This window comes from Mizuhopecten yessoensis, unplaced genomic scaffold (genome assembly GCF_002113885.1).
Source record: "Mizuhopecten yessoensis strain PY_sf001 unplaced genomic scaffold, ASM211388v2 scaffold9289, whole genome shotgun sequence".
In the NCBI taxonomy this organism is placed as follows: domain Eukaryota; kingdom Metazoa; phylum Mollusca; class Bivalvia; order Pectinida; family Pectinidae; genus Mizuhopecten; species Mizuhopecten yessoensis.
Window position 1 is genome coordinate 255,218 of NW_018407973.1, and position 24,956 is coordinate 280,173.

The 24,956-nt window shown below is 33.7% G+C and overlaps 2 protein-coding genes and 1 long non-coding RNA gene across 4 annotated transcripts; 1 reads left to right on the forward strand and 2 right to left on the reverse strand.

Moving 5' to 3' along the window:
• The first annotated feature begins 1,879 nt into the window (after positions 1-1,879).
• On the forward strand, positions 1,880-9,631 carry LOC110457645 (myotrophin-like). Its single transcript, XM_021508996.1, has 4 exons — positions 1,880-2,034; positions 3,612-3,722; positions 4,322-4,405; positions 4,766-9,631. Exons 1-4 carry the CDS (start codon positions 1,960-1,962, stop codon positions 4,856-4,858), a joined length of 363 nt encoding a protein of 120 aa, XP_021364671.1. The 5' UTR covers positions 1,880-1,959; the 3' UTR covers positions 4,859-9,631.
• A 2,616-nt stretch (positions 9,632-12,247) lies between these two features.
• Positions 12,248-23,778, reverse strand: LOC110457656 (40S ribosomal protein S16). Its single transcript, XM_021509010.1, has 6 exons — positions 23,732-23,778; positions 23,541-23,592; positions 22,005-22,106; positions 16,378-16,474; positions 15,581-15,628; positions 12,248-12,432 (listed from the first exon to the last, which is right to left on the reverse strand). The coding sequence occupies exons 1-6, from the start codon at positions 23,737-23,739 to the stop codon at positions 12,287-12,289; spliced, it is 453 nt and encodes a 150-aa protein (XP_021364685.1). The 5' UTR covers positions 23,740-23,778; the 3' UTR covers positions 12,248-12,286.
• Positions 19,809-21,553, reverse strand: LOC110457657. Of its 2 annotated transcripts, XR_002463713.1 has the most exons (3): positions 21,408-21,553; positions 20,611-20,935; positions 19,809-20,135 (listed from the first exon to the last, which is right to left on the reverse strand). It is a non-coding gene; the product is annotated as an uncharacterized LOC110457657 (long non-coding RNA). The 2 variants fall into 2 exon arrangements; XR_002463712.1 differs by having other exon boundaries at positions 20,611-21,553.
• Positions 23,779-24,956: the final 1,178 nt, after the last annotated feature.

Genomic DNA, 24,956 nt, shown 5'->3' on the forward strand with positions numbered 1-24,956 from the left:
GTATCTGAACCACATGCCAACTAGAATCGAGAAAGTGGCGTAGATCTACACAACTTTCAATCCTTGTCGCTTTTCTTGCATCTTCCAACCACCATTGCTTTTCACGAATGCGTCTCTGGGGTTCAAAGTACTAGTAATACACCAAGGTCTCGTCCCCTTTAATTAAGTAACCCAGATAGCATTCTTGAGTCACAATAAACGTTACCATGCTTTATATATACATATATATATATCGTTAGCACATTTCAGCCATTTGGCCGTTTTTTCTTATTGTCAGCAATTTAAGGGGGTACATCGGGCACAAATTACAGCTTCTTTAATTTCAAGCACTTGGTCAAAGTGTGATGTGTAGTTGCATTCTGAAATGTCAGCCATATTCATGAGCAGAAACACGATGGAATCGGCATAAATATGACGTCATAAAGCATGCAATGTAAGATTTCCCCGCCAATTTTACGACTTTCTATGTGTTGCATGGATTTTCGGAAACTCTCCGGTTTCAATGGCTATTTCAAAAAATTGATTATTCGTTTATAACAGCATTACGAAAGTCGATGCTATAGGCTTATTGTATGTATACAATCATGTGAAGTTGACATTATGTAATACGTATGACATTTATAAATAAGTAGCCATTCAGATTACAGAAAGTTTGCAATACTACTGTTAGAAAGTGATGGGTTTTTTTCTACGCTCGAAAAAAAAGTAAATTTCTCCCTTTTATTAAAACTATTGAGTTTTCCTTGTCATTTTTTCGTGTGAGTGCCCCGCACAGCCAACTGAACTGCCAAAATACTCAAGTTGTGAATATTTGCTCAAGACTTAAAATATCAAGGGTGCCCGTGATTAAGCCATGCTAGCTGGTAGTCGATCCCCCATAAAGTGCGTATCCACACTTACAAAAAAAATTGTATACAGAATAAAACCAGAACATTTGTCTTTCGTTCCCATTGATACTGTTGATGTCTTCAAACATCACACCTGTATCTGTATATTTACTGGAATTTAGCTCACTCACTACTGAGCAAAGTGTATCCAGGGTGAGTGAGTGCGCTGTATCAATCTTAGTCAGTTTTGGTCACAATACTATAGTGGCCTTAGATTGTTCCGTTGTTTTACAGTTGATTATTATGTGCGATGGTAGTGCATTCCAGTCTTTTATGGTAGATGGTACAAATGAGTTCTTATATATGTCGGTGTTACAACTAAGCACTTTGATGGATTTACTGTGCTGTGTTCTAGATGGTCTGGTATTTACTGGAATAGCGAGTCAGCGGGTATGGCCACGAGGCCGTGAACTATTTTGTAGAGTAACACTAAACGTTGCTCTCTCAATTCTATTTAAAAAGCATCCCCTTTATTAATGTTTCAGTTATCATATAATAATATAACAAAACATTCGTGTTATCTTTTAAAACACGCTTAGTGAAAAATCATCAGAAATGACGGCATATTATAGTTTCCATAAGAAAAAGAATTATTTAGAATGACAGTTTGAATTTCTGATGAAACTATGTTGTTCTGGGCATGTTTCATGTCTGTAATTATATCTAGGCCTACATGTACTTAAACTAGAGACGTACTGTATAATAAGTTATATGATATAAGTTACGTCTCTGCTGAAACGTTAGTCAGCCCCGGCATAGTTCTATAAATACTGGTGTTTTTTGAAGACACGGCCTTCGCTCTTTCCAGACCATGCCTGTGTATTATATGGATCTAGCTAGCTGTTTGTATAATGAAGTGAAACTTGATCTATTTATGATGGGGAAGGTTGATAAAACTCCTATCAAATCTTGAGCCTTGAATGTTCAGTATCACAAAACTATTTTGATTGGCTAAGTGCAGCATATGTGAGCTAATCAAAACTTTCGTTACAAAAAGACTGCTCGAAGGGTGAGATTACTTCCGGTTTCTTACTTTGTTAATGAAGCAAGATAACCCGTACATTTAAGGAAAATGTCCGAGGAAAGAGGTCTTCAATGGGCTATACAAAATGGTGACATCAATTCTGTCAAAGAACAATTGAGCAAGGTAGGCCTGTGTACAGTTAAGTTCTCAATTATTCGCCAGTCGATGACAGAACCAATGAAGTCACGATGAATCATCACTGACTGCAGTCCACACCGCCACCGTTTTATAAGTTCTGATCACGATAGTTTTGCCAACTCATGAAAAAAGAAGCTAGATGGAAATCTAGGTTGTGATTTAAAATGAGTGTCATGAGACGTTAAGTAATTCCATAAGCTGAATGGAGGGGTGGGCATAATGATAAAAAGTTTGAGGCTCTATATTACAATACATAGTTATATCGTACTGTACTATCTAACATTTCAAAAGGATAAAAAAAAAATCATACAAAAATACCAACCAAACAATTGTGTTTATGTACATGACCAGTGTCTTCGAAATGTTATTTTATCTTCCAGAATAGGCCTCATCATAGCCCGAGTTTCCTCTTGACGCAAACTTTTTAAGTTTGTGTCAAGGTCTCGATGCTAGAAGAAACTCGGGCTAGACTCATTAGTCATTGAGAAAGTCACTAGCACACTAAATGTAACTTGTACACTTAAAAACGCTACAAAATTTTGAATCTGGCAAATGGGCTTTACTTACACCCTTATCACACTCATTCCCATTCCCAGTATGTCCTTAAAACACTGAGTGGATCAATGCTCTAAAGGTTTGTACAATGTGCTTTAGTAGGAGCACATTAAAAGCTATTCCAAAAATGTGAGATGGAATATGGTGAGATACTTTTGACAAGTGCCATTGCAATCAGCATAATCATAATTATCCAATAAAATATGTCTGACCAGCAGCTTCTTATGTTATAGTTATAGGAGTAAGCAGAAACCAATAAGGGTGTGACATGGTCTGTATTGGATGTGGATTGGAGGATGTGGTCAAACTTCTGACATGTTAAAAAGAAGTTAGTGTTCATGAGGATATAGTTGAATTAAATTCAACTACGTTCGTCTTCATGAATAGGTCTAGGATCCAGTAATAATTCAATTTATACTTGGTAACAACATTATTAATGCAATAGTGATGTAACTTACTTAACTGGCACTGATGGGAAATATTGCATGGGTTAACAGTGTCACTGTGTTGTTGCTACTTCAATGGAGTTCTCACTAAAATCTATCCACACTTATACTATATGACCATGATATGTCCATGTCAGCTATGTACTGTATACTACTGTGTATTCAGTTAGCAATTTCAGGTTTAAGAAAAACATGGATATTGGATACACAGTTTCAGTTTGAATAAGCGTCCAGTGTTAACAAGCAGGTGTTATTTTTTAATTTTCAGCCCAAATATCCAAATGAAAGTCATGTATATAAAAAAAAGCTTAGTTTCATGAAACATAAAAGTCACTCTTTAAATCTAACAGTGCAAGTTAAGAACCACCAACATACCATACAAGAAACATCAAACAGTTCTTGTCTAGGCATTCCCCTACAAATAGGAAGCATAAGTTTAGGTGTAGTGCAGTAATATCCAAGCTTTGACTTCTACTATAAAGAATTTTGGGATTTGAGATACAATTCATGTATGACAGAATGAAAATATTAATCGTGGCAATTTGCATTTTTTGTTCCTAGGGTGCCAGTGTAAACGAAATTGTAAAGAACAGAGCTCCCCTGCATTTTGCTGCAGACTATGGACAGGTGGAGGTTCTAAAATTATTACTGGAAAAGGGTGCAGATGTAAATGTAAGTAGTGTAGTAAGTCTAAAAAGAAAGAAAATGCTCCTCATAGTTGACTGTTATCCAGTTTTAAGCTTTATTCGAGTACAAAGAAAAAAAACATTCTGAAAAATTAAATGAAGATATAAAAGTATAATAAAACAAATTTAATGCTGTCAAAAACAAGAACAGCCGAAATTAGAAATCAAAATTGACACCAAAGAAATGCAAATCAACAAAAAAAAGGAACTGAGACAACAGGGATTAAGGAAACACTGAAGCGAAAGGGAAGACACCATATGAACCCTACAAAAAAAAGCAAGTAAAACCAGGTGTTTAGGAACGGTAAGAAGCGTACCACCAGTAGCTGCCATCCTATAAATGTTCCCTGTGAAATCCATGTAAAATTACCAACAAGGGAAAACGGGACATGTTAACATTGCTTTAAGCCTCAGTTCTGTGATGCCAACAATAAGAAATTAGTGGACATTTCATAAAGATAAGCACACACATTTATGGTATTATGTCACAAATCTGCTGCAACTAATGTTACATTCATTAATATCATACATCCAAACATTTGGTGTGTTGGCAACAACTGAAGTGATGCTTGGGTTTCTTTTTAGGTTAAAGATAAATACGATATAACTCCAATATTGGCAGCAATATATGAGGACCATGTGGAGTGTGTAAAAATTCTGTTAGAGAAGGTAAGTTGACATACAGAACCTGCAAAGGTAAGTTTATAAACAGAACCTGCAGAGATCATCTATATATATGTTGTTCATTTTATCAAGTGGAAAAATAATTTTACCACAGATAAAAGTATGATTTTATGAATACATGTATTTCCTTTTTTTAATTACGGGTATGTATATTCATCTTTTTAAATAACTGAAAATGACATTTTTAAAAAAAACAGCCTTCCTCGTAATTCTTATCAAAAACAAGACAGTAATAAAAAAAATGTAGTGTTAAACAGTATCATATTTAAATATTCATTAAAAAAATTACTTGTTATTGATAAATTTCTAAACACCAATTGTAACTACACTTAACTTTATTTCCAGGGCGCATCTCCAGATGGCAAAACTCTAGAAGGACAATCATACGATGAAGTTGCATCAGATTCTGTGAAGAAGTTATTGAAAGAGTTCAAGTGAAAATGCTAAATAATTTTCATTGGAAGTGAAACTGTGACAGATTGATAGTGCTATACAATTCAATAGAGTCTGGATGGAATTTCTTTAGAATATTTGATAGAATTGAGTTACTTTCACCAGCACCATAAAGGATGGTCATCATGCAGAGCTTCAGTTGACTTACAATCAGTTTATACACGTTTTTTTTTTCATTTTGTTATTTATATATACACATTATAATCTTTGATTGTTAAATAGTTTTAATCTAGTTCTATAATTGGTGTAACCATCTAGTTTAAATATTGTTGTCAAGAAGCATTTTTTTTCATATATTTATTGGAATTGGCTTATTTTATAAATCTTAGGCTTTACAAACATGCACATTCTTTCAACAAGTGAATGCATGAAAACCATTGTTCCTAATACACACAAAATGAATACACTGTGGCAACTCCTTAGTCGGAGATCAGCTAATGAAACAGTGTAAGGGAGATTATGTCCCAGCTGCTATGCCGTGTTTGGACACAAGCACAGGCCTGTGGCAACTGAAACTTCTACAGGTCGACTGCAATTGGCTAAAATTTGTATACATACTTGGTATCCAAAAAATATCTGTTGGTTAATGCCAATTCTTAGATTTTCAAAAGATCACAGTTTTGATGCCCACATGCTGATATTCTGCGAAGTTCAATTTCCTTGTGTATCTGAAAAATTTGCTCTCCTGACACTTCATGGTACATTCAGCTATGAACGAATCACATTTAACAAATGATAAATCATATTAAAACAGAGAATTAATTTTTGTGTTTCCATGTCCTAAAAATTCATGTGGTGCATTTTTTCAATTCAACAACAGATTTGTATTAAATGGCTATAGTCCTGTTGAAGTCAAATGTGTAATAAGTGCAAAGTCAAAGAAATGTCATACTTCGATGAAAGAATACAAAAATATATCACTACAGTATTCAAAGTATTATTTGATTGATTCTCGGTGCATATTTGCTGAGGTCAATATTGTGTATACTGGCATCAGTGTTTATCGCACCAGAGCATATTCTACTAGGGATCAGTATTGTTGGCTTTCATATTTATATGAAAATAGCACTTAATTCAGTTTTACCTACAAATTTTTTCCTCAATTGTAATTTGTGAGATCTACAAGGTAAGAACTAAAGGGATAGCTTTTGATAACAGAATCGATATTCAACAGCATTTCACGCAAACAATCCTGGTTGGGTTTTTTTACGTTGTTCATTTAGACATCACAAAAGAATTACATCAACAATGGAAATAAAAAGTTTATTGAAAAATAGTCAGATATCTACAGCTGGTTACAATATGCGTACAGTGCCTACACCTTTAATAGTTGTATAAACCACCTAGAGGTTATTAACTGCAAATTTTATTGGATGTATATTGACTAAATTCCAGTATTAGCTGTTGCATGAGAAAGTGGAATATACATTTGTAATTACTGTAGAAATGTCTATTCTGAGAAAAATATGAATTGACAGTTCTAAACCTTGATGTTAAACGATATCTGTATGGGTATCTATGATATGAAAAATTAAAGTGTTTAATTTTCAGTTCAGTGTGCAGTGCAATTTTCTTGATAGAAAATTTACTTTTACTTACCTATTCAACATGTACTGTGTGGAATTCAAAACTGAATTGACATTTGTTTGTTTTGTATTAAGGTACATGTATTATATAAAAAAAAATAACAGAATTCTGAACCGATAGTATCATTTCAGTTTTTTGGCATTTATGGTGTACTGTTCAATAATTTAAGAAAATAAACACCTTTAATTGTTTTTCCCAATCCCTAGTGCACATACAATGGTGTACATGTACATAATAAAAATCAGGGTGTAAGCCAAGGGACCAAATCTACGATGATTGAAAATATTATGGAATCTGAAATGTATCAACAAGGAAAGAAAATTAACATAATTGACCAGGAAATAGTTCTTACCAGGAATCAAGTGACCTTATGTACACCTAGAGACCAAGGTTGTATAATAAAACTTGGTTTCAAAACTTGACATTTAAAACCTTTAAAAATAGTGCAATGCAGATTAGAAAGATGCAAATCATAGCATAAATTTGAATCAGAATTTAATACTGAAACTAACAAAATAAATGAAATATATTGATTACTTTTCAGTCTTATTGTAATAAACGTGCTTAGGGGGTAGGCAGTTTAAATGCAGAAGAATGTGTTACTGTATGCGAGATGTAACCAGAGTGATGTATATTATTCTTAATGAAAATATTTATGTTGGACAAACTTTGGTGCTATGATGCATGTACAGTGGAACTTTGTTTGTCCAGACTTTGATCATATGGAAATATTTCTTGGATGCGTAAACCTAGAAGATGAAACTTAACATTCCTTGACACTTATTCTGAGTGCAAAAAGTAAGAACTGAGTTCCATAAAGTCCCATGTAATATGCATATTACAGAGTAGTCCACAGTAGTGGACAATAACTAACTAATGTCTTCTTAATAAGGTAGGTAGAACAACAATGCAAAACATCACAAACAAGACAGTGTCTCCTTAATATTACATAAAAGTTGAAGGTAGCACACCAGTGTTAGGTAAAACAAAAAACTTGCTCTAGCTTGTTGCACAACAGTAAAAAAAATATGAGTTTACCAGTGTCTCCCTTAATTAATTTAGTTGCATACTAGTAAGATATAAAACAATCTTAATGATGTGTTATTTAGATTTCATTCAACACCTGTATTACATTAAGTAAAGCATCTGTAAGGTTTTGTAAACACTATAAACTGGTGTGCAGTCTGTAAGATTTTTATACACACTATAAACTGGTGTGCAGTCTGTAAGATTGTATACACTATAAACTGGTGTGCAGTCTGTAAGATTTTTATACACTATAAACTGGTGTGCAGTCTGTAAGATTGTATACACTATAAACTGGGGTGCAGTCCGAAAGATTTAATACACACTAAACTGGTGTGCAGGCTGTAAGATTGTATACACACTATAAACTGGTGTGCAGTCTTTAAGATTTAATACACACTATAAACTGGTGTGCAGTCTGTAAGATTGTATACACTATAAACTGGTGTGCAGTCCGAAAGATTTAATACACACTAAACTGGTGTGCAGGCTGTAAGATTTTATACACTATAAACTGGTGTGCAGTCTGTAAGATTTAATACACACTATAAACTGATGTGCAGGCTGTAAGATTGTATACACACTATAAACTGGTGTGCAGGCTGTAAGATTTAATACACACTATAAACTGGTGTGCAGGCTGTAAGATTGTATACACACTATAAACTGGTGTGCAGGCTGTAAGATTGTATACACACTATAAACTGGTGTGCAGGCTGTAAGATTTAATACACACTATAAACTGGTGTGCAGGCTGTAAGATTTTATACACACTATAAACTGGTGTGCAGGCTGTAAGATTGTATACACACTATAAACTGGTGTGCAGGCTGTAAGATTTAATACACACTATAAACTGGTGTGCAGGCTGTAAGATTTTATACACACTATAATTTGGTGTGCAGGCTGTAAGATTTTATACACTATAAACTGGTGTGCAGGCTGTAAGATTGTATACACACTATAAACTGGTGTGCAGTCTGTTAGGTATAACCTCTTTTAAAGTAGATAGCACACCCCAAAGACATATCCACTAGTTAATGTGTGGATTGGAAAATCTGTCTACTTTTTACTTTATATTTCACCCAAACACAGGGGGTGTGACATGAACTTTTACATGTCATACAAGTAATATTGGCAAAAGTTAATTTACCCTAGGTTTGCTTTTTGGAAACTACAATGTCTGGACTAACTAAGTACCTCTGTGCAGCCTTGTGTAATATAGAGCCTCAAATTTACAAATCCTGTAGGAGGATTCTAGTAGTTATAACATCCATATATTTTATAAGTTAATTCTCCGTCATACATGTACTAGTTTGACTTGATGCATTGCTTTTATTGTTTTGTACCTGGAAGTTAGCTGGCAGCTTCACAGGCAAACATCAGAAAATGTCTCTTCGAAGACTTGTAGATGGAAGTGAATTGATCCCTCATTCTGAACAAGTTCAAGAGAAATGCATGTGTGTGGAATAGTTGATTGATGCAAATGTCTGCTATATATTTTTAGTTAGCTAGTTTCATCGGGATGAAATTGTTTGCTCAATCTTACTATCAATATCTGAAACAATAACAGATGTTTGTAATATGTACTTAAGATGTGAACTGTGACGGTGCAATTTTGATAATTTTTGTTGCATCCAAGATTTCTAATTTGATTATGGCCCTTTGTTGATTTCCACTGTTACATTAGGTACAACCCAATTTGACCAACTTTGCATTGTTTTATCACAATATGCCCAGTATTGACATCGAAAGAAATAAAATTTGATGGCTACTTTCTGTAATTTTTCACGAAATCTATGTTACAATGTAAATAATCATAGTTTCCCCGTTTCATACAAGATGGATGAACCTTGTTCCATTGCATTAATTTATTTTGCCAAAATGATCTATTTCAAGAATGTTGGTCATTTTAAGAAAGGCCGAGCCTTAGGTACCATATATATAGCTACAACAGCAGAGTGTAGATGGTTAGTTAGAAGGCTCAAGTTTTCTGCTTCATACCATACATTAGGTTACTTGTCAACTAGCTATTCCCCAAGGGTTTGTCTCCTCGAGTAAAAGTTATTGTTCAGATGAAACACGTACAACGCTTGATACATTGTATTAAAATGTCAACATTTACAATAAATGTTATTTATAAGATTTGAGAATTTTGTTGGTTTTTTCCAATAGACATTGATTTTAATCAATTTCTTCATTTTGGAAATTTTTCAGTTAATTTAATTGCAAGAGATGGTAGTGATATGGCCATCTTTTGGCTCATTGATTTCGAAATTCTATCTTTCCTTATGGGTGCAACAATGTCCGATATTCTGTGCGATAGAGCTAGTGCAAATGCATGATTGAAAATGGAGTCTGAGGCTCCATATGGAGTAGGGACTTTAGTTTTAGCCAACCATCAGATGATGGTGGGCTATTCAAATCACCCCAAGTCTGTGGTCTGTCCGTCATCCCGTCCTTAAACAATTCTTGTTATCGGTAATTCTCAAGAAGTACCAGAGGCATCTTTCTCAAATTTTATACGTAGGTTCCCCTTGGTCCTTAGCTGTGCAGGGCAACTTTTGAGACTGGTCGGATAAACAACATGGCCGACAGGCAGCCATCTTTGATTTTGATAGTGAAAGTTTGTTATCACTATTTCTCAAGAAGTACCAGAGGGATCTTTCTCAAATTTTATATGTAGGTTCCCCTTGGTCCTTAGCTGTGCAGGGCATTTTTTGAGACTGATTGGATAAACAACATGACCGAAAGGCAGCCATCTTTGATTTTGATATTTAGTTTTGATAGTGAAAGATTGTTATCGCTATTTCTGAAGAAGTACCAGAGGGATCTTTCTCAAATTTTATATGTAGGTTCCCCTTGATCTCTCGTTGCGCATGTTATATTTTGAGACTGATCATAATAACAAAATGGATTAAAAGATGAACTAAACAGATTTTTCTCATATTTCAATGATCGTTTCTATTTCTTTCACATCAAGTACTGTGCTAGTAAATATGTGAAATGACAAACTTACTTTGAAGGTTGGCTTTCATACACATCAGTATTAAGTTTAGATCGAAAGCTACCTCAAGGTGCATTTACTGTTAACATGACTCGATCAAACAGATCAGAGGTAAGAAGAGAAAGATCGAACTGACAAAGAACTAATGAAGATGGTACAAAGGTGGGCGCAAAGATCCCTCTGGGATCTCTTGTTAAAAACATGAAACTAAGGGTGAAGGTAATTAATTAAGAAGCCTTTTCCAAGAGCAATTAATCAGATTTAAATTTCCAGATTTCAGTATTACTTTTCAGTGTAAAAGCAATGATTCATTCCTTTAGTAACCTCGCATCCTTGTAAACATATGTATCAAACTAAATTTCACAGATCACTGGTCGATACAGAATTAATTGCCATGATTTCTTATGGTGTCATGTCGCTTCAATAAATTCTATTGGATAAATTGGAGGCTATTTTCTATCCCATGTGGGGTTTTTTTAGCCCAAGTACCATCAATAGGTGGTAGTTTCTGCTGTTGCTATTTCGGAAGAAAAACTGGACAGATCTCCAAGTTTCTCTTTGTCCTTAAATACGCATATTTAATTTTCAAACTAATCGGAAATAAACAAGCTGGCGGTCTACTTGGATTTTGACAGTTAAACTGCTTACCGATATATTTCTCTTAGTCCCAAGGGTTTCACAAATTCAATACATAGGTTTCCCTTGGCCCCCAGTTGTGCATGTTTCAATTTTGCATCAGACCGAAGGGAAAAGATAAAGCCATCTGACACTTGTCTTGGATTTTGCACCATTTCTAGAAGAAAATAATAGATAGTATTTTCTCATGTTAGGCTTACCTACATGGGAAGAAACTTGCCACCAGCTAGAAAAAAGATTCATGTCGAGTTGATTGACCAAAACATTTTTTATGGCACAATTTAACATGAATCAAAGTGTGATTGTTCAATGAAACTAAAAAATGTCAAAGTGCAAGACATGAATGCCCCGCTGCCATGTGAAATTAGTTTGTGTTCTTTAAAAAGTGACAACCACTTTGATCTCGATACCCTGAAACATGCACACACACAAGGTACTACACTTAAAGTTGATTTTAATATTCATGTTATTACTGTCTCCATAACATATTGAATGAAGTTGCCAAGTGTTTAAATTGAATCAGTTGATGATTTCCTATATATATAGCAACAGTGACCTTGACATTGGAACCCTGAAACACAACAATGTCCTAAGTATGCTCATACTGGACCTTTGCATAAAGTTTGACCAAAATCTATGAAAGAATGAAGTTTCTATATATAGCAAGTGACATTTTATGGCGGGTGCATAAAAAAGCCACATGTAATCTTATCAATATTTACAAAGAACCATTGGATAATTCCCGAACAGTAAATTAACATGGAATCTAATTGGAAAATAATGTAATGTGAAAGACTTGTGGTACATCACTTAGATAATAGATATCCAACGAGGACAATGTCTATATACTTGTTCTTTTTAGCATAACTTGCAAGGTTTAGCTACTTATAATCCAAAATAAACTTCCCAATTGAATATTTCGTTTCTCGCATTAGTTAACAGTTAAGACGATGTGATGTCACACTTCTGTGCTATTCCAAATTGAAATTATCCAAAAAGTAAATCATGTGCTCAAAGTAGCCAAACATACAGCATATAAGGGATGAACACATGGTTACCAGCTCATGTCAAAAGATAAAGATGGTGAAATTGTATTTAAAAGATGACAGGAGACAATAATGGTCGCTACATTTATTGGCCAATAATGTACAAAAAATTTAACGGTAAGACTTCTGGTAACGTGCACGTGCACCAGGTCCTCCAAACTTTTTGGGCTCGCATCGTCTTGGATCGGCGACCAGTAGCGTTCGATCATAGCTGATGAGGATGTCCTTAATCTCCTTCTTTGATGCTTCATCTACATCTGTAAAATACAGTTAACCAACAACATTAGAACACAAATTATTTAAGCTGTGTATTCAGTAATTAAACCATTATTCAGCCACATACATATATAACTCCTCATTTGGGAGTAATAGTAATTAAAGAAATGCAGTTAACCTTCCATATTGTTTTAGTTTCTTATATATCACTTTTATAGAATGAATAATTCTCAATATTTCGCTGGTAAAAATGGAATAAATACGCTATAGCTACCTGTCCACAAATCAGGAAAACACATGTTACCAATCATTCTGTATGTCAGAATTACGTCCCATTGTGATTCATCATAGGTATGGACAGTGACAAATCTATATATCCCAAGTCCTATTCATGTTTTTAAAATTAGATTTTATTTATTTAATAACAATTGTGAAACAATTTCTATCAACTTATACTAATCAAGAGGGGGTTCTACTGTCGAAGGAAACCAGAGTACCTGCAGAAGAGGGGGTTCTACTGTCGAAGGAAACCAGAGTACCTGCAGAAAACCAATGTAGTTGGGCAGGTCACCCCATAACATTTCACATCTGATCAGGGAATCAAGCCCACTAGCTTTTTGATGGACTTTCAATTGTAAACATTTTTGGAAATACTGGAATTTAACTTTTTGATGTCGATAGTTTTCTACTTTCAACAATATAACTGAGAAGGACCAATAAAATCTAACTGTAGATTGATAACTGTGTGGACACTTACCCATTGTGATTTATCATTTGCGACATTTAGAGATCTATACAGCAATTGATTTTAATAATAATGTTACTCTAGGATCTTTGTTTTTACAATAATACTGCAGCAGATTTTGTTGTTGTTGCAAAATTCTACTTGAAATATTTATCACAAATACAAAGTTCACAGTGTGCGAAATAAGAAACTAATTTTCTTTATTATACTACAGAAGCAATTCAAAATGGATTGATTAATCAGAGTGACACGGGGTTACTGGTCTGCTTATTTCACACACCGACTATCCAAGTGAAGACATGGAGGACATGTGGGAGTTTGAATAAGAACCATACATCAGCGAGTTACATTTGAGCAATCATTCTTTTGGTCAGAATTACGTCCCAAAGTGATTCATCATCTGTATGTGACAAGAGTCAGCCCGACCATAAACCCAAAAGGCTTAGTTTATCAAAAAGCAAAATGCAATCTTATGCCAAGGCCAAAACAATATACATGTTTTTACAAAGATACTGCAGCAGATTATGTACAAAATTTCACTTGAAATGTGTATGACGAATATAAAGCTCACAAATCCTATATTCCTGAAGCAATTTAAAATGTATTGATTTCATAGTGCTAGGACAACATTAATCAGAGTGACACAGGGCTACTGGTCTGCTTATTTCACACACCGACTATCCAAGTGAAGACATGGAGGACATGTGGGAGTTTGAATAAGAACCATACATCAGCGAGTTACATTTGAGCAATCATTCTTTTGGTCAGAATTACGTCCCAAAGTGATTCATCATCTGTATGTGACAAGAGTCGGCCTGACCATAAACCCAAAAGGCTTAGTTTATCAAAAAGTAAAATGCAATCTTATACCGAGGCCATGAAAATATACATGTTTCCGGTTTCCCTACCAATCGCTAGATTTTCGTGCTTACACTAAAGTGTGGTGTATTTTGCCTAATCACTTGTTTGCCCAGATGGTAGCTTGAAGGGGGCTTTAATGAGGGAGGAACCCAGTGTACCTGCATAAAAACATGTGGTTTATCCAATCAGGGAATCAAGCCCTGCTGTCTTGGTGAAAGGCAAGTGTGCTATCCACTGCACCACCCGACCACTAGCTTTTTGACCGACTCGTAAAATTTGGAAAATACTGGAATTTAACTGTGTGAAATCTATAGTTTTCAACAATATTATTTCCTTTGAAATATGTATGACGAATACAAAGCTCACAGTGTGAGAAATCCTATACTACTGAAGCAATTCAAAATGTATTGATTTCATAGAGCTAGGACAACATTAATCACAGTGACACGGGGCTACTGGTCTGCTTATTTCACACACCGACTATCCAAGTGAAGACATGGAGGACATGTGGGAGTTTGAATAAGACCATACATCAGCGAGTTACATTTGAGCAATCATTCTTTTGGTCAGAATTACGTCCCAAAGTGATTCATCATTTGTATGCGACAAGAGTCAGCCCGACTATAAACCAAAAAGGCTAAAAATAAAATACACAACTACATATGCATGCACAAGATGAAGTTATTTAATGTTTCCAAGACCAAGTTTGAATGAGAATGTGTAAATGGAGACGGATGAGCAAAATTAAAGCATTCCTTTGTGAAAATCCACTTTGAACTTTAAACCGTTTAGCTAATATTTGATATACATGGATAAGATTAATTCTTATTCCTGTTTTTCTTATATTTAAGAATTTACAGTGGTCATAAATATAGCTTAAAAGAACAAAGTAAACAGGAAATAAATCATAAAATCTAAAAAGATTCAACTACATACAATTTTCCCCATGTTTTCAGAATCACTATTTTGTTTCGCCTTCAATCTGTGCTGTTGCAAGTAACAAGTAAGCAGGAATATTTTATTTAACCATACATCAGGTAAAATACATGTAAGCAGTCATTCTGTTTGTCAGAATTACGTCCCATTGTGATTCATCATATGTATGGCATTCAATTTTAATTTGCAAATGAACTTGAGCACAGGTCAACACTTTGTCATATAGGTCAAACAATACACAGATCTTGATAGATTTCATTCTTACTAGATGGATAATACCTCGGTTTTCAATTTTATTTCTGAAAACAAACATCGAACTCTGCGAGTGTGTTTCATAACTTAACTTAACTTAGGGGGAGGGGATAAAATGTCTTTTTAACCGCTATTACTTGTAGATAGGGCTCATTATTAAAGGATAAAATGTTGTATCATATCACACTCATACTAGAGCCCCACCAACTCTCCTTCAATATATTAACGTTCTGAAATAGCCTTTCAGTTTCACAAGCCGTCAAAACTAATCTTAATAATTTCATTTCTATTGCTATCCGACACTTCCTTCATAACCAGAATAGTGAATAGTTAAGTATTTGTTAACAGAGACCATGATCCAACGGCCCAATAGGCTGGTTTACCACGTTACTTACATTTCTGGTAGTAGGCAACAAGAGACTTCGAGATGGACTGGCGGATGGCTGGGAACAAAATAAATAGCATTGTGAAACACAAGCAACTCTACTTATTGTGTGTATAATAAAAAGTTTCCCTACATCTGTCAAGATTTCGTATTAAATCAGAATTTTTACATCAAAGTGATTTAATTCTTCATGTAAGCATCTAGAATTGAGCAAGTAATGCATATATATTTTGACACTCAGAGCGCTGTGATGTCCATTTCATTAGTATCATATTTGATAAGCAGAACATTTTCACAAGTCATCATGTAGTCTTTATATCTGCAATCAAATGTACACAGTAGTTCAGAAGGATGCTATGTATAAGAAAGCAAAAATGAAATGTAGTGTTTTCTGTTGCCTGCTTGATAAAATTGGCTTGGTGTGTTAAGATCAGCTTGCCTGACCCACAGGGTTACCAAATTTCAGCAAGGGCAAACATTTTAACACCATTATATATTTATTTAACAACCCAAATCTTATTATGTCGGTTTCAATTCATGAAAAAAAACCCAGGAAGTAGAATTTCAGTTAGGACAAGAGCTTTTAAGTTATTTTTAAGCTCCTGTATTTTTTTTAAACAACTTAGATACTGACTTTCCTCACATGTGCAAAATAAAATGCACAATAAATTTTGGTTTAAAACATTCTGTTGATTCTCCACAGAACTCCAGGAGACAATTTTTAATGCAACTTATGAATAAAGAACATTTTAGAGCCAGGACATCCTACCGCTGAAACATATATATGTCAACCCTAAAAATACTCACCATAGATTTGTGCCACATGACCACCTCCACGACACCTCACCCTGATGTCAACACCAGCAAATTTCTCCTTTCCCAAAAGTAACAAGGGTTCCTGGAGCTAAAAGTAACAATACGATAAATTAGCGTATATTACAATGTAGTGCACGTGGGTGTCTACATTTACAGCTGTGACCTCAGAGCGCTGTGATATTGATTTCATTACTATCATATTTGATAAGCAGAACATTTTCACAAGTCATCATCTTGTCACATTTTCAGAAATTGAGAAGCAAAATTGACTGATAAATCTGAACCTAATGCTTCAAATTCAATAACATTTTCCCTTGAAAAAAATGCTACCCTACAAAACATTATCATCATTCACAGAGGTAACTATCCTTTATTTTTATCAAATAATAAATGTTCAAAATAATGTAACATTAAATTAAAATGTACTTCTTTTATACAGAAAAAATAGAGCTGCATTAATAATATCATACAAGAAAACATTTTTGTGACCTCAGAGCGCTGTGATATTGATTTCATTAATATCATATTTGATAAGCAGAACATTTTCACAAGTCATCATGTAGTCACATTTTCTGATAATATTAATTTAGGTTATAAATATCTCTAGTGCTTCAAATCCAAAAATTAATTCTTCTTGAAAAAATACTTGGTCTGTCAAAATTAACCTATATCCAACAACAGGTTAATAATGTAAAAAGTCAGTCGCCAACAACAGGTCAATAATGTAAAAAGTCAGTCTCCAACAACAGGTCAATAATGTAAAAAGTCAGTCGCCAACAACAGGTTAATAATGTAAAAAGTCAGTCTCCAACAACAGGTCAATAATGTAAAAAGTCAGTCTCCAACAACAGGTCAATAATGTAAAAAGTCAGTCTCCAACAACAGGTTAATAATGTAAAAAGTCAGTCTCCAACAACAGGTCAATAATGTAAAAAGTCAGTCTCCAACAACAGGTTAATAATGTAAAAAGTCAGTCTCCAACAACAGGTCAATAATGTAAAAAGTCAGTCTCCAACAACAGGTTAATAATGTAAAAAGTCAGTCTCCAACAACAGGTCAATAATGTAAAAAGTCAGTCTCCAACAACAGGTCAATAATGTAAAAAGTCAGTCTCCAACAACAGATTAATAATGTAAAAAGTCAAGTCTCCAACAACAGGTCAATAATGAAGTATATCATTGAATAATTTACAGCATTTATCGTTTATTTTTCTTTAATACAGGGTTTCTTACTAAACCACTATTATCTGTTGTAACTTATATGTATACTTGGGAAAATAATCTTCCGTTTTCAGGGTTCGAAATTTACTCTTATTTACACACAATTTGCGTCAGGATTTTGAGATTTGCGTTTTGATATGGGTTCCAAAACGAAAATGCTTGCGTCTGGTATTTTACTGCAACATGTGTGTATAAATTGTGTCAATATTTCCGGATCATCGATCTATTTGTAACAAGTGCCGGTCTATGGTCAGGACCCGTCGATGTGCCGATCAAAACATAATCTGTAAGTTGTACACATGTGTGCGTGTCTAAATATAGCACAAGTACCAAGTCTCGTTTAGTCTCGGCAATAATGAGAGTGTCGTTCGGAACATATATATCAGACAGCGTCAAATCACTCGGAACTTCTCGGCTGATACAGTCATCTAACATTAGCCGTGAACATACATTCCAGACTGTCAGATCAACAAAATGTTCTCTTTACACATTTCACATCCAGTATTTGTTGTTGTTAAAGATACATGATATCTACGTTGGAAGGAACTGGAATTGGGGCGAGGTGTTCCGAATGAGTGTCAAATGTCAAAGCTCAAACGATGATTACGGGTTTTTTTAAAAGAAAATTGGAACCTGACGGCACTGAAGGCACTAAAAAAGTGCATACACTAACAGAACCACCGGCGAAGACTGAAGCTCAGCCTCTCGTACAAATAAAAACAGTACAGAAATGGCAGCATGACCTACATGACATAGGCTACATTGCCGACAAGGATAACAACACTGTCAAAATATGGTGTGAGGTGTGCCGGGATTTCCCCAAACAGTCGGACAAAACTGTCCAAATATTTTGCTTCTTGATTTGTCAATCTGCTTCTAACTTTTGAAACCACATGCAACAGTTTGCTTGTGGATTTAAAAATTAAATTCAATCCTTGGTTTTGCCATCAGTATTCATGGCAATTGTGCAGGCCTGTTGTATTTCTAAGTTTTTTTTTTAGATAAAATATTGCCGCTATGGCAGAAAAAGGCACAAAAAACCTGTGATTGATGGTTATTATGTTGCTCTAACACTCATTAGTTAAAAAACCTCATATCTTCAGTCTGAAAATTAGGCCAAATAAAATTAATTACTTGGTTCTCAGGCCAATTCTTTTCAAAAGAGATGCGGCAGGGCAGTATTCTTGTTTTTTATTTTACATGGCAAAAAACGAGACGAGGGCAATTTTCTTTTTATTGTGTAATTTGTAAAATGTTCATTGTGGGCATTACCTAGTCTTTTTATAGTTGTGTAGAGACCCGTCATAGAGCAAGTCTCCGAAAATCACCCCACGATGTTCCGGACAAGAATCACGAACCCCCCATTCCTTATTTGTACCGAAATGAGCGCCATTTGTACACAAGACTAATAAGTCATAATCATTTTAACGCTTGCCTGTATATCAATCCTTATCTTTATTCAAACATTTTCCGGACTTGGTTGACTAACGAGTAAAAACGACATGCTGACTAATTTTTCCGGATTTTTTTTAAAGACGGCGGCTGGCACATTCACATTTTTTTTTTATTACTTCCACGATAAAATTGGCAATGTGGTGCCCTTAAATGAAATGCGCACGGGCCTAAGAACTAAGTAATCAATTTGTTTTGGCCTTACTTACTCGAGATAAACATGATCCCATACCATCACTCTATATTTTGAACCATGACAGTTCTGTAACCTCAGAGCGCTGTGATATCCATTTCATTACTATCATATTTGATAAGCAGAACATTTTCACAAGTCATCATCTAATCACAGAATGTCTTTGAGCATATCATTTATATATGCTTCAAACATGAAATATTTTTTGTCTTTAACATTTTACAGAACATATTTTAATTTAATCAATTTTGTAGCAAACATCCTGTTTTTATTTGTTATTTCAAAAAAAAAGAAACTCAAAAAATGTCCTACTCAAATGTATCGTCAAACTGTGAATAGGGACGAAGTCTAATTTCATGCTGATGCTTTCCCAAAGTTTAATTTGTAGGAGATTCGACAAGTTTGATATGTTTTATATTAAGTTTTTACCTTATATTAAATAAGTTCTTTTAAATATATAAACTTTGTACTAACTACTTTTCAATGTTTTAAATCAAGGAAAATTTTATGCATTTTTGAATTAGTGCAAATCTCCAAATTAACCTGTTTTAGTTGTGACCTCAGAGCGCTGTGATATCCATTTCATTACTATCATATTTGATAAGCAGAACATTTTCACAAGTCATCATCTTGTCATCATACTTACAGAAATTGAGAAATGAAACTGACAGTATTGATTATGTACCAAGTGCTTCAAATTCAATGACATGATTCCTTGAAAAAATTATGTCTTACAAAAAACTTTGTTTCACTACAATATTTATCAATTTTACTTTTCTTCAATAAACCTTCAAAATAATATGACATTAAATGAAAATTTACTTGTTGTATACCTAAAAGAAGAGCTGCATTAATAATACCCTAGATGGAAACAGTTCTGTGACCTCAGAGCGCTGTGATATCCATTTCATTACTATCATATTTGATAAGCAGAACATTTTCACAAGTCATCATCAAATCACAGAATGTCTTTGAGCATACCATTTAAATATGCTTCAAACATGAAATATATTTTGTCTTCACATTTTACAGAACACATTTTAATTTAATCAATTTTGTAGCAAACATCCTGTTTTTATTTATTATTCCAAAAAAAGTCCTACTGACATGCATCATCAAACTGAATAGGGACGAAGTCTAATTTCATGCTGATGCTTTCCCGAAAGTTTAATTTGTAGGAGAATCGACAAGTTTGATATATTTTATATTTCTATATTAAGTTTTTACCTAATATATTAAATAAGCTACTTTAAATATACAAACTTTGTATCAACTACTTTTCGATGTTTAAAATCATGGAAAAATGTATGCATTTTTGAATTGGTGCAAATCTCCAAATTAATCTGTTTTCGTTGTGACCTCAGAGCGCTGTGATATCCATTTCATTACTATCATATTTGATAAGCAGAACATTTTCACAAGTCATCATCTTGTCGTCATAGTTACAGAAATTGAGAAATGAAAATGACAGTCTTGATTATGTACCAAGTGCTTCAAATGCAATGACATGATTCCTTGAAAAAATTATGTCTAACAAAAAACTTTGTTTCACTTCAATATTTATCAATTTTACTTTTCTTCAATAAACATTCAAATAATATGACATTAAATGAAAATTCACTTGCTGTATACCGAAGAAAAAGAGCTGCATTAATAATACCCTAGATGGAAACAGTTCTGTGACCTCAGAGCGCTGTGATATTTATTTCATTACTATCATATTTGATAAGCAGAACATTTTCACAAGTCATCATCTTATCACAGAATGTCTTTGAGCATATCATTTATATATGCTTCAAACATGAAATAGATTTTGTCTTCATATATTTTACAGAACATTTTAATCAATTTTGTAGCAAACATCCTTTGTTTTTATTTGTAATTTCAAAAAAAAATAGAAACTCAAAAAATGTCCTACTCAAATGTATCTTCAAACTGTGAATAGGGACGAAGTCTAATTTCATGCTGATGCTTTCCCAAAGTTTAATTTGTAGGAGAATCGACAAGTTTGATATGGTTTATATTTCTATATTAAGTTTTTACCTTATATTAAATAAGCCATTTTACATATATATATAAACACTTTGTATCAAGGAAAATTTTATGCATTTTTGAATTGGTGCAAAATCTCCAAATTAATCTGTTTTAGTTGTGACCTCAGAGCGCTGTGATATCCATTTCATTACTATCATATTTGATAAGCAGAACATTTTCACAAGTCATCATCTAATCACAGAATGTCTTTCAGCATATCATTTACAAATGTATATGCTTCAAACATGAAATATATTTTGTCTTTACATTTTACAGAACATATTTTAATCAATTTTTGTAGCAAACATCCTGTTTTTATTTGTAATTTAAAAAAATAAATAACTCAAAACATGTCCTTGTATATATATATTTTAAGTTTTTACCTAATATATTAAATATTAAATAAGCTACTTAAAATATATAAACTTTGTATTAACTATTTTCAATGTTTTAAATCAAGGCAAATTTAATGCATTTTTGAATTAGTGCAAATCTCCAAATTAATCTGTATTAGTTGTGACCTCAGAGCGCTGTGATATCCATTTCATTACTATCATATTTGATAAGCAGAACATTTTCACAAGTCATCATCTAGTCACAGTGCTTTCAAATTTGCTGTTTGAATTCATATCAAATGCCAAGAAAAAGTTCCAACATGATTTATTGGTGCTACATTGATCCCACTTTTGTCAAACAGTAATGACAATGCATCATTATACCTTAGCCCTAAGGAGCTGGGGCTCAATGTTCTCCAGTGGGCGACCATTCACTTTGATCAGACCATTTCCTCTTTTGCAATGGGCTACAGCTGTGGCTGTTTTCTGAAAATTAAATGTCACATCATATAACACATTTGACACAAGGAGATCAATCGACTTGATATTAGAAATCAACAGAATTCAGTTATTCAATAATGTCCTTTTAAAGAAATTAAATGGCGATTCATCTATCTAGATGTTATCAGGTTGGGGAAAACCACCAACTTGCGTATAATATGCAAACTTGCCTATTATACGCCAGTTGGAGTATGGATTTGTTACTAAAAATAACCCAAACAGCTTTAACAGTAACTTTTGCAAGATATTATTAAAATCGCTTTAAGATGTTTACAGAAAGCGTTGGCTACTTAGAAACTTGATGCAACTTTACCGGAAGTATTGCATCTATTTTTGGTACTTTCCCACATGCAAATAAAGTTTATTTTTTGCATTTGTATCATGTTTCATGACTGAATAAATCGATTTGAACAAACAATTTGAAAAAGTTAAATTAAAATGATTTTTGGCCATTTTTAGTAACAAATCCTATTGGCGTATAGACAATTTGCATATTATACGCAAGTTAGTGGTTTTCCCCGATCTGGTTATACTCCAGAGACCAAAATGGCTGTAATGCGGAGGCAAGGAGAATTTCACATAATTTAGAAGTTTCCGATATCCAACTGAGATCACCTTGATACTGGATAGCTGCTGGACTTGTGAATATCACCAGGCAATAATGGTCAAGTCCAGTTATGCCTATTGAGTTATATAGCTGTAAAGACCTATAACAGCTGTATTGGCCCATCCGAAATAGGTATTTTGAGCTATTTTCATGGGTGTTTTTTTTAAAGGAAAATAAAACAAAGTCGCTGTTAAAATAAGATTTATCATTAGGTTTGATAACATAAGACATTAAATGTAAATATTCTTTTTAAAAAATAAATATGTAAAATAATCGGATTTTTTTTTACAATTTATGATATGCTTTGTAGTCAACATTATCATAACCTTATTTTTTATGCGACTTTGCTTTAATTTAGTGAAAATTGAAAGGCGAGAAAACAAAGCTCAATACATATAGGTCCAAACATCTATAAAACTCAATCGTCAGGGTGTACTTGACCTGGCGGTTCCTATGCAAGACTATAGCAACAGAATCATAACCAGGGATGAGGTATTACTATGCCTCGACATTTTTGGACACCTCCGGCTATCAATACTTCCCGAAGAATGAAAATAATTTGTGAAAGTTCATTATTTTTCGTCGACTTTGCGACCCCCCCCCCCCCCCCCCCCCCCCNGCAATTGGACAGTTCTCAACCGGTGATGTAACCAATTAACACATATACATGACATTTTATGTTTTTGAAATCCAATTCTTCATAACAATTTGTGTAGAGATATATATTATATGTGAATGTATATTACGTCTCTTCACAAATTTGTATACATAACATTTCAGTGATGACTATGAAGACATGTGCATGTTTTTACCTTGCGCCCGTAAACCTGCACTGATTGCAAAGGCCCTCCTTTCACTGGTGCCCTTTGAAAACAAACAGAATAGTTTTCATTAGACGTGAAAATTCTGGGTTTTATTCAAGACAATGTATGTGTGTATAATTCATATATAAACTATTGTTTTTTAAACGAAAACGGGAAAAATGTGTCAAGCAATGCCGTACTTTTCCATGGTTGGTTTCAAAAAGGAAGTAGAAAGGGTTCCCACGTGTTATGGCAGAGAGGAACTCTACTCTCTAACCAAAACTTTTACATTTGAAATACACATTAAATACTGTTAAAAACATATTTTATTTTAAATATGTAAAGAGTGATTGCATTTAAATAATAAAATCTGTTAAAAGCGATTAGTTGCTTAAAATATAAAAGAGTTTCTATTACAGTGGTGTGGAGAGTAAACGGACATTCTAATAGACAAAGCGTATGCCTTCTAGGGTTTAAATTATCCGGACAAATTTAATTACGGCAGGGGAAGGACACGGGGAAATAATAATTTTGGAAGATTCTTTCATTTCAAGGGAACATAATATTATTTGCATGTTAACACAGTATCACTCTGCCATCGATATGCATACGGTCACGGAATTAGATTAGATACGGGGAGGAAGAACAGCTGTCGGCGTATTTCATATATAACCGTGACTGATTATATCATTAGCAGTCAAAATTAATAAGTAACTCTACAAGATACAAGAAACTTGATTTAAAGTCGCATACATATAAATAAGAAACATCAGCTTTTGGGAGCTATTATTGCGACAAACATTAGGTGAAATAACAATATAACACATTATATTACAATAAAAGGGAGATAATCACATATATTAATAAAAAGCAGTAATAATTATCACAGAAAAAGAAAGTATCATATCCCAGGTTTTTAAGTGATTGGGAGTCACAATCAATATATTGAAATAGTGTTAATAATATGAAAAGCAATACATGTGATCACAGATAGATAGTATTCATAATAAGTTAATAAAGACATAGGTAATAGTAAAAATAATAGTGAATAAATACTTGTATATCACACAAGAATTACTTAGGACTTACGATTAAAACTCTGTGATCAAGTGGAATAAGTACAAATTGAGACATGCACTAATATAATGTGATATTAAAAACTGATACCGAAATAAATTAACAAATTTGTTATATTACTAGTAAAACCACAGACTTAGATAGCAAGTGATAAAAGCGTTAACATTTAGTTTCAATGTCGATGATGTGTTTTCACATAATTCTATATATAGAAACTTAGTGTGTCGATATTAATTGCGTTTATCGGTTTTGGTTTGTTTGTGTTTTACGTCCTATTAACAGCTACGGTCATTTAGGTCATGCCAGGTTTTGGTGGTGTAGGAAAGCCGGAGTTCCCGAAGAAAAACC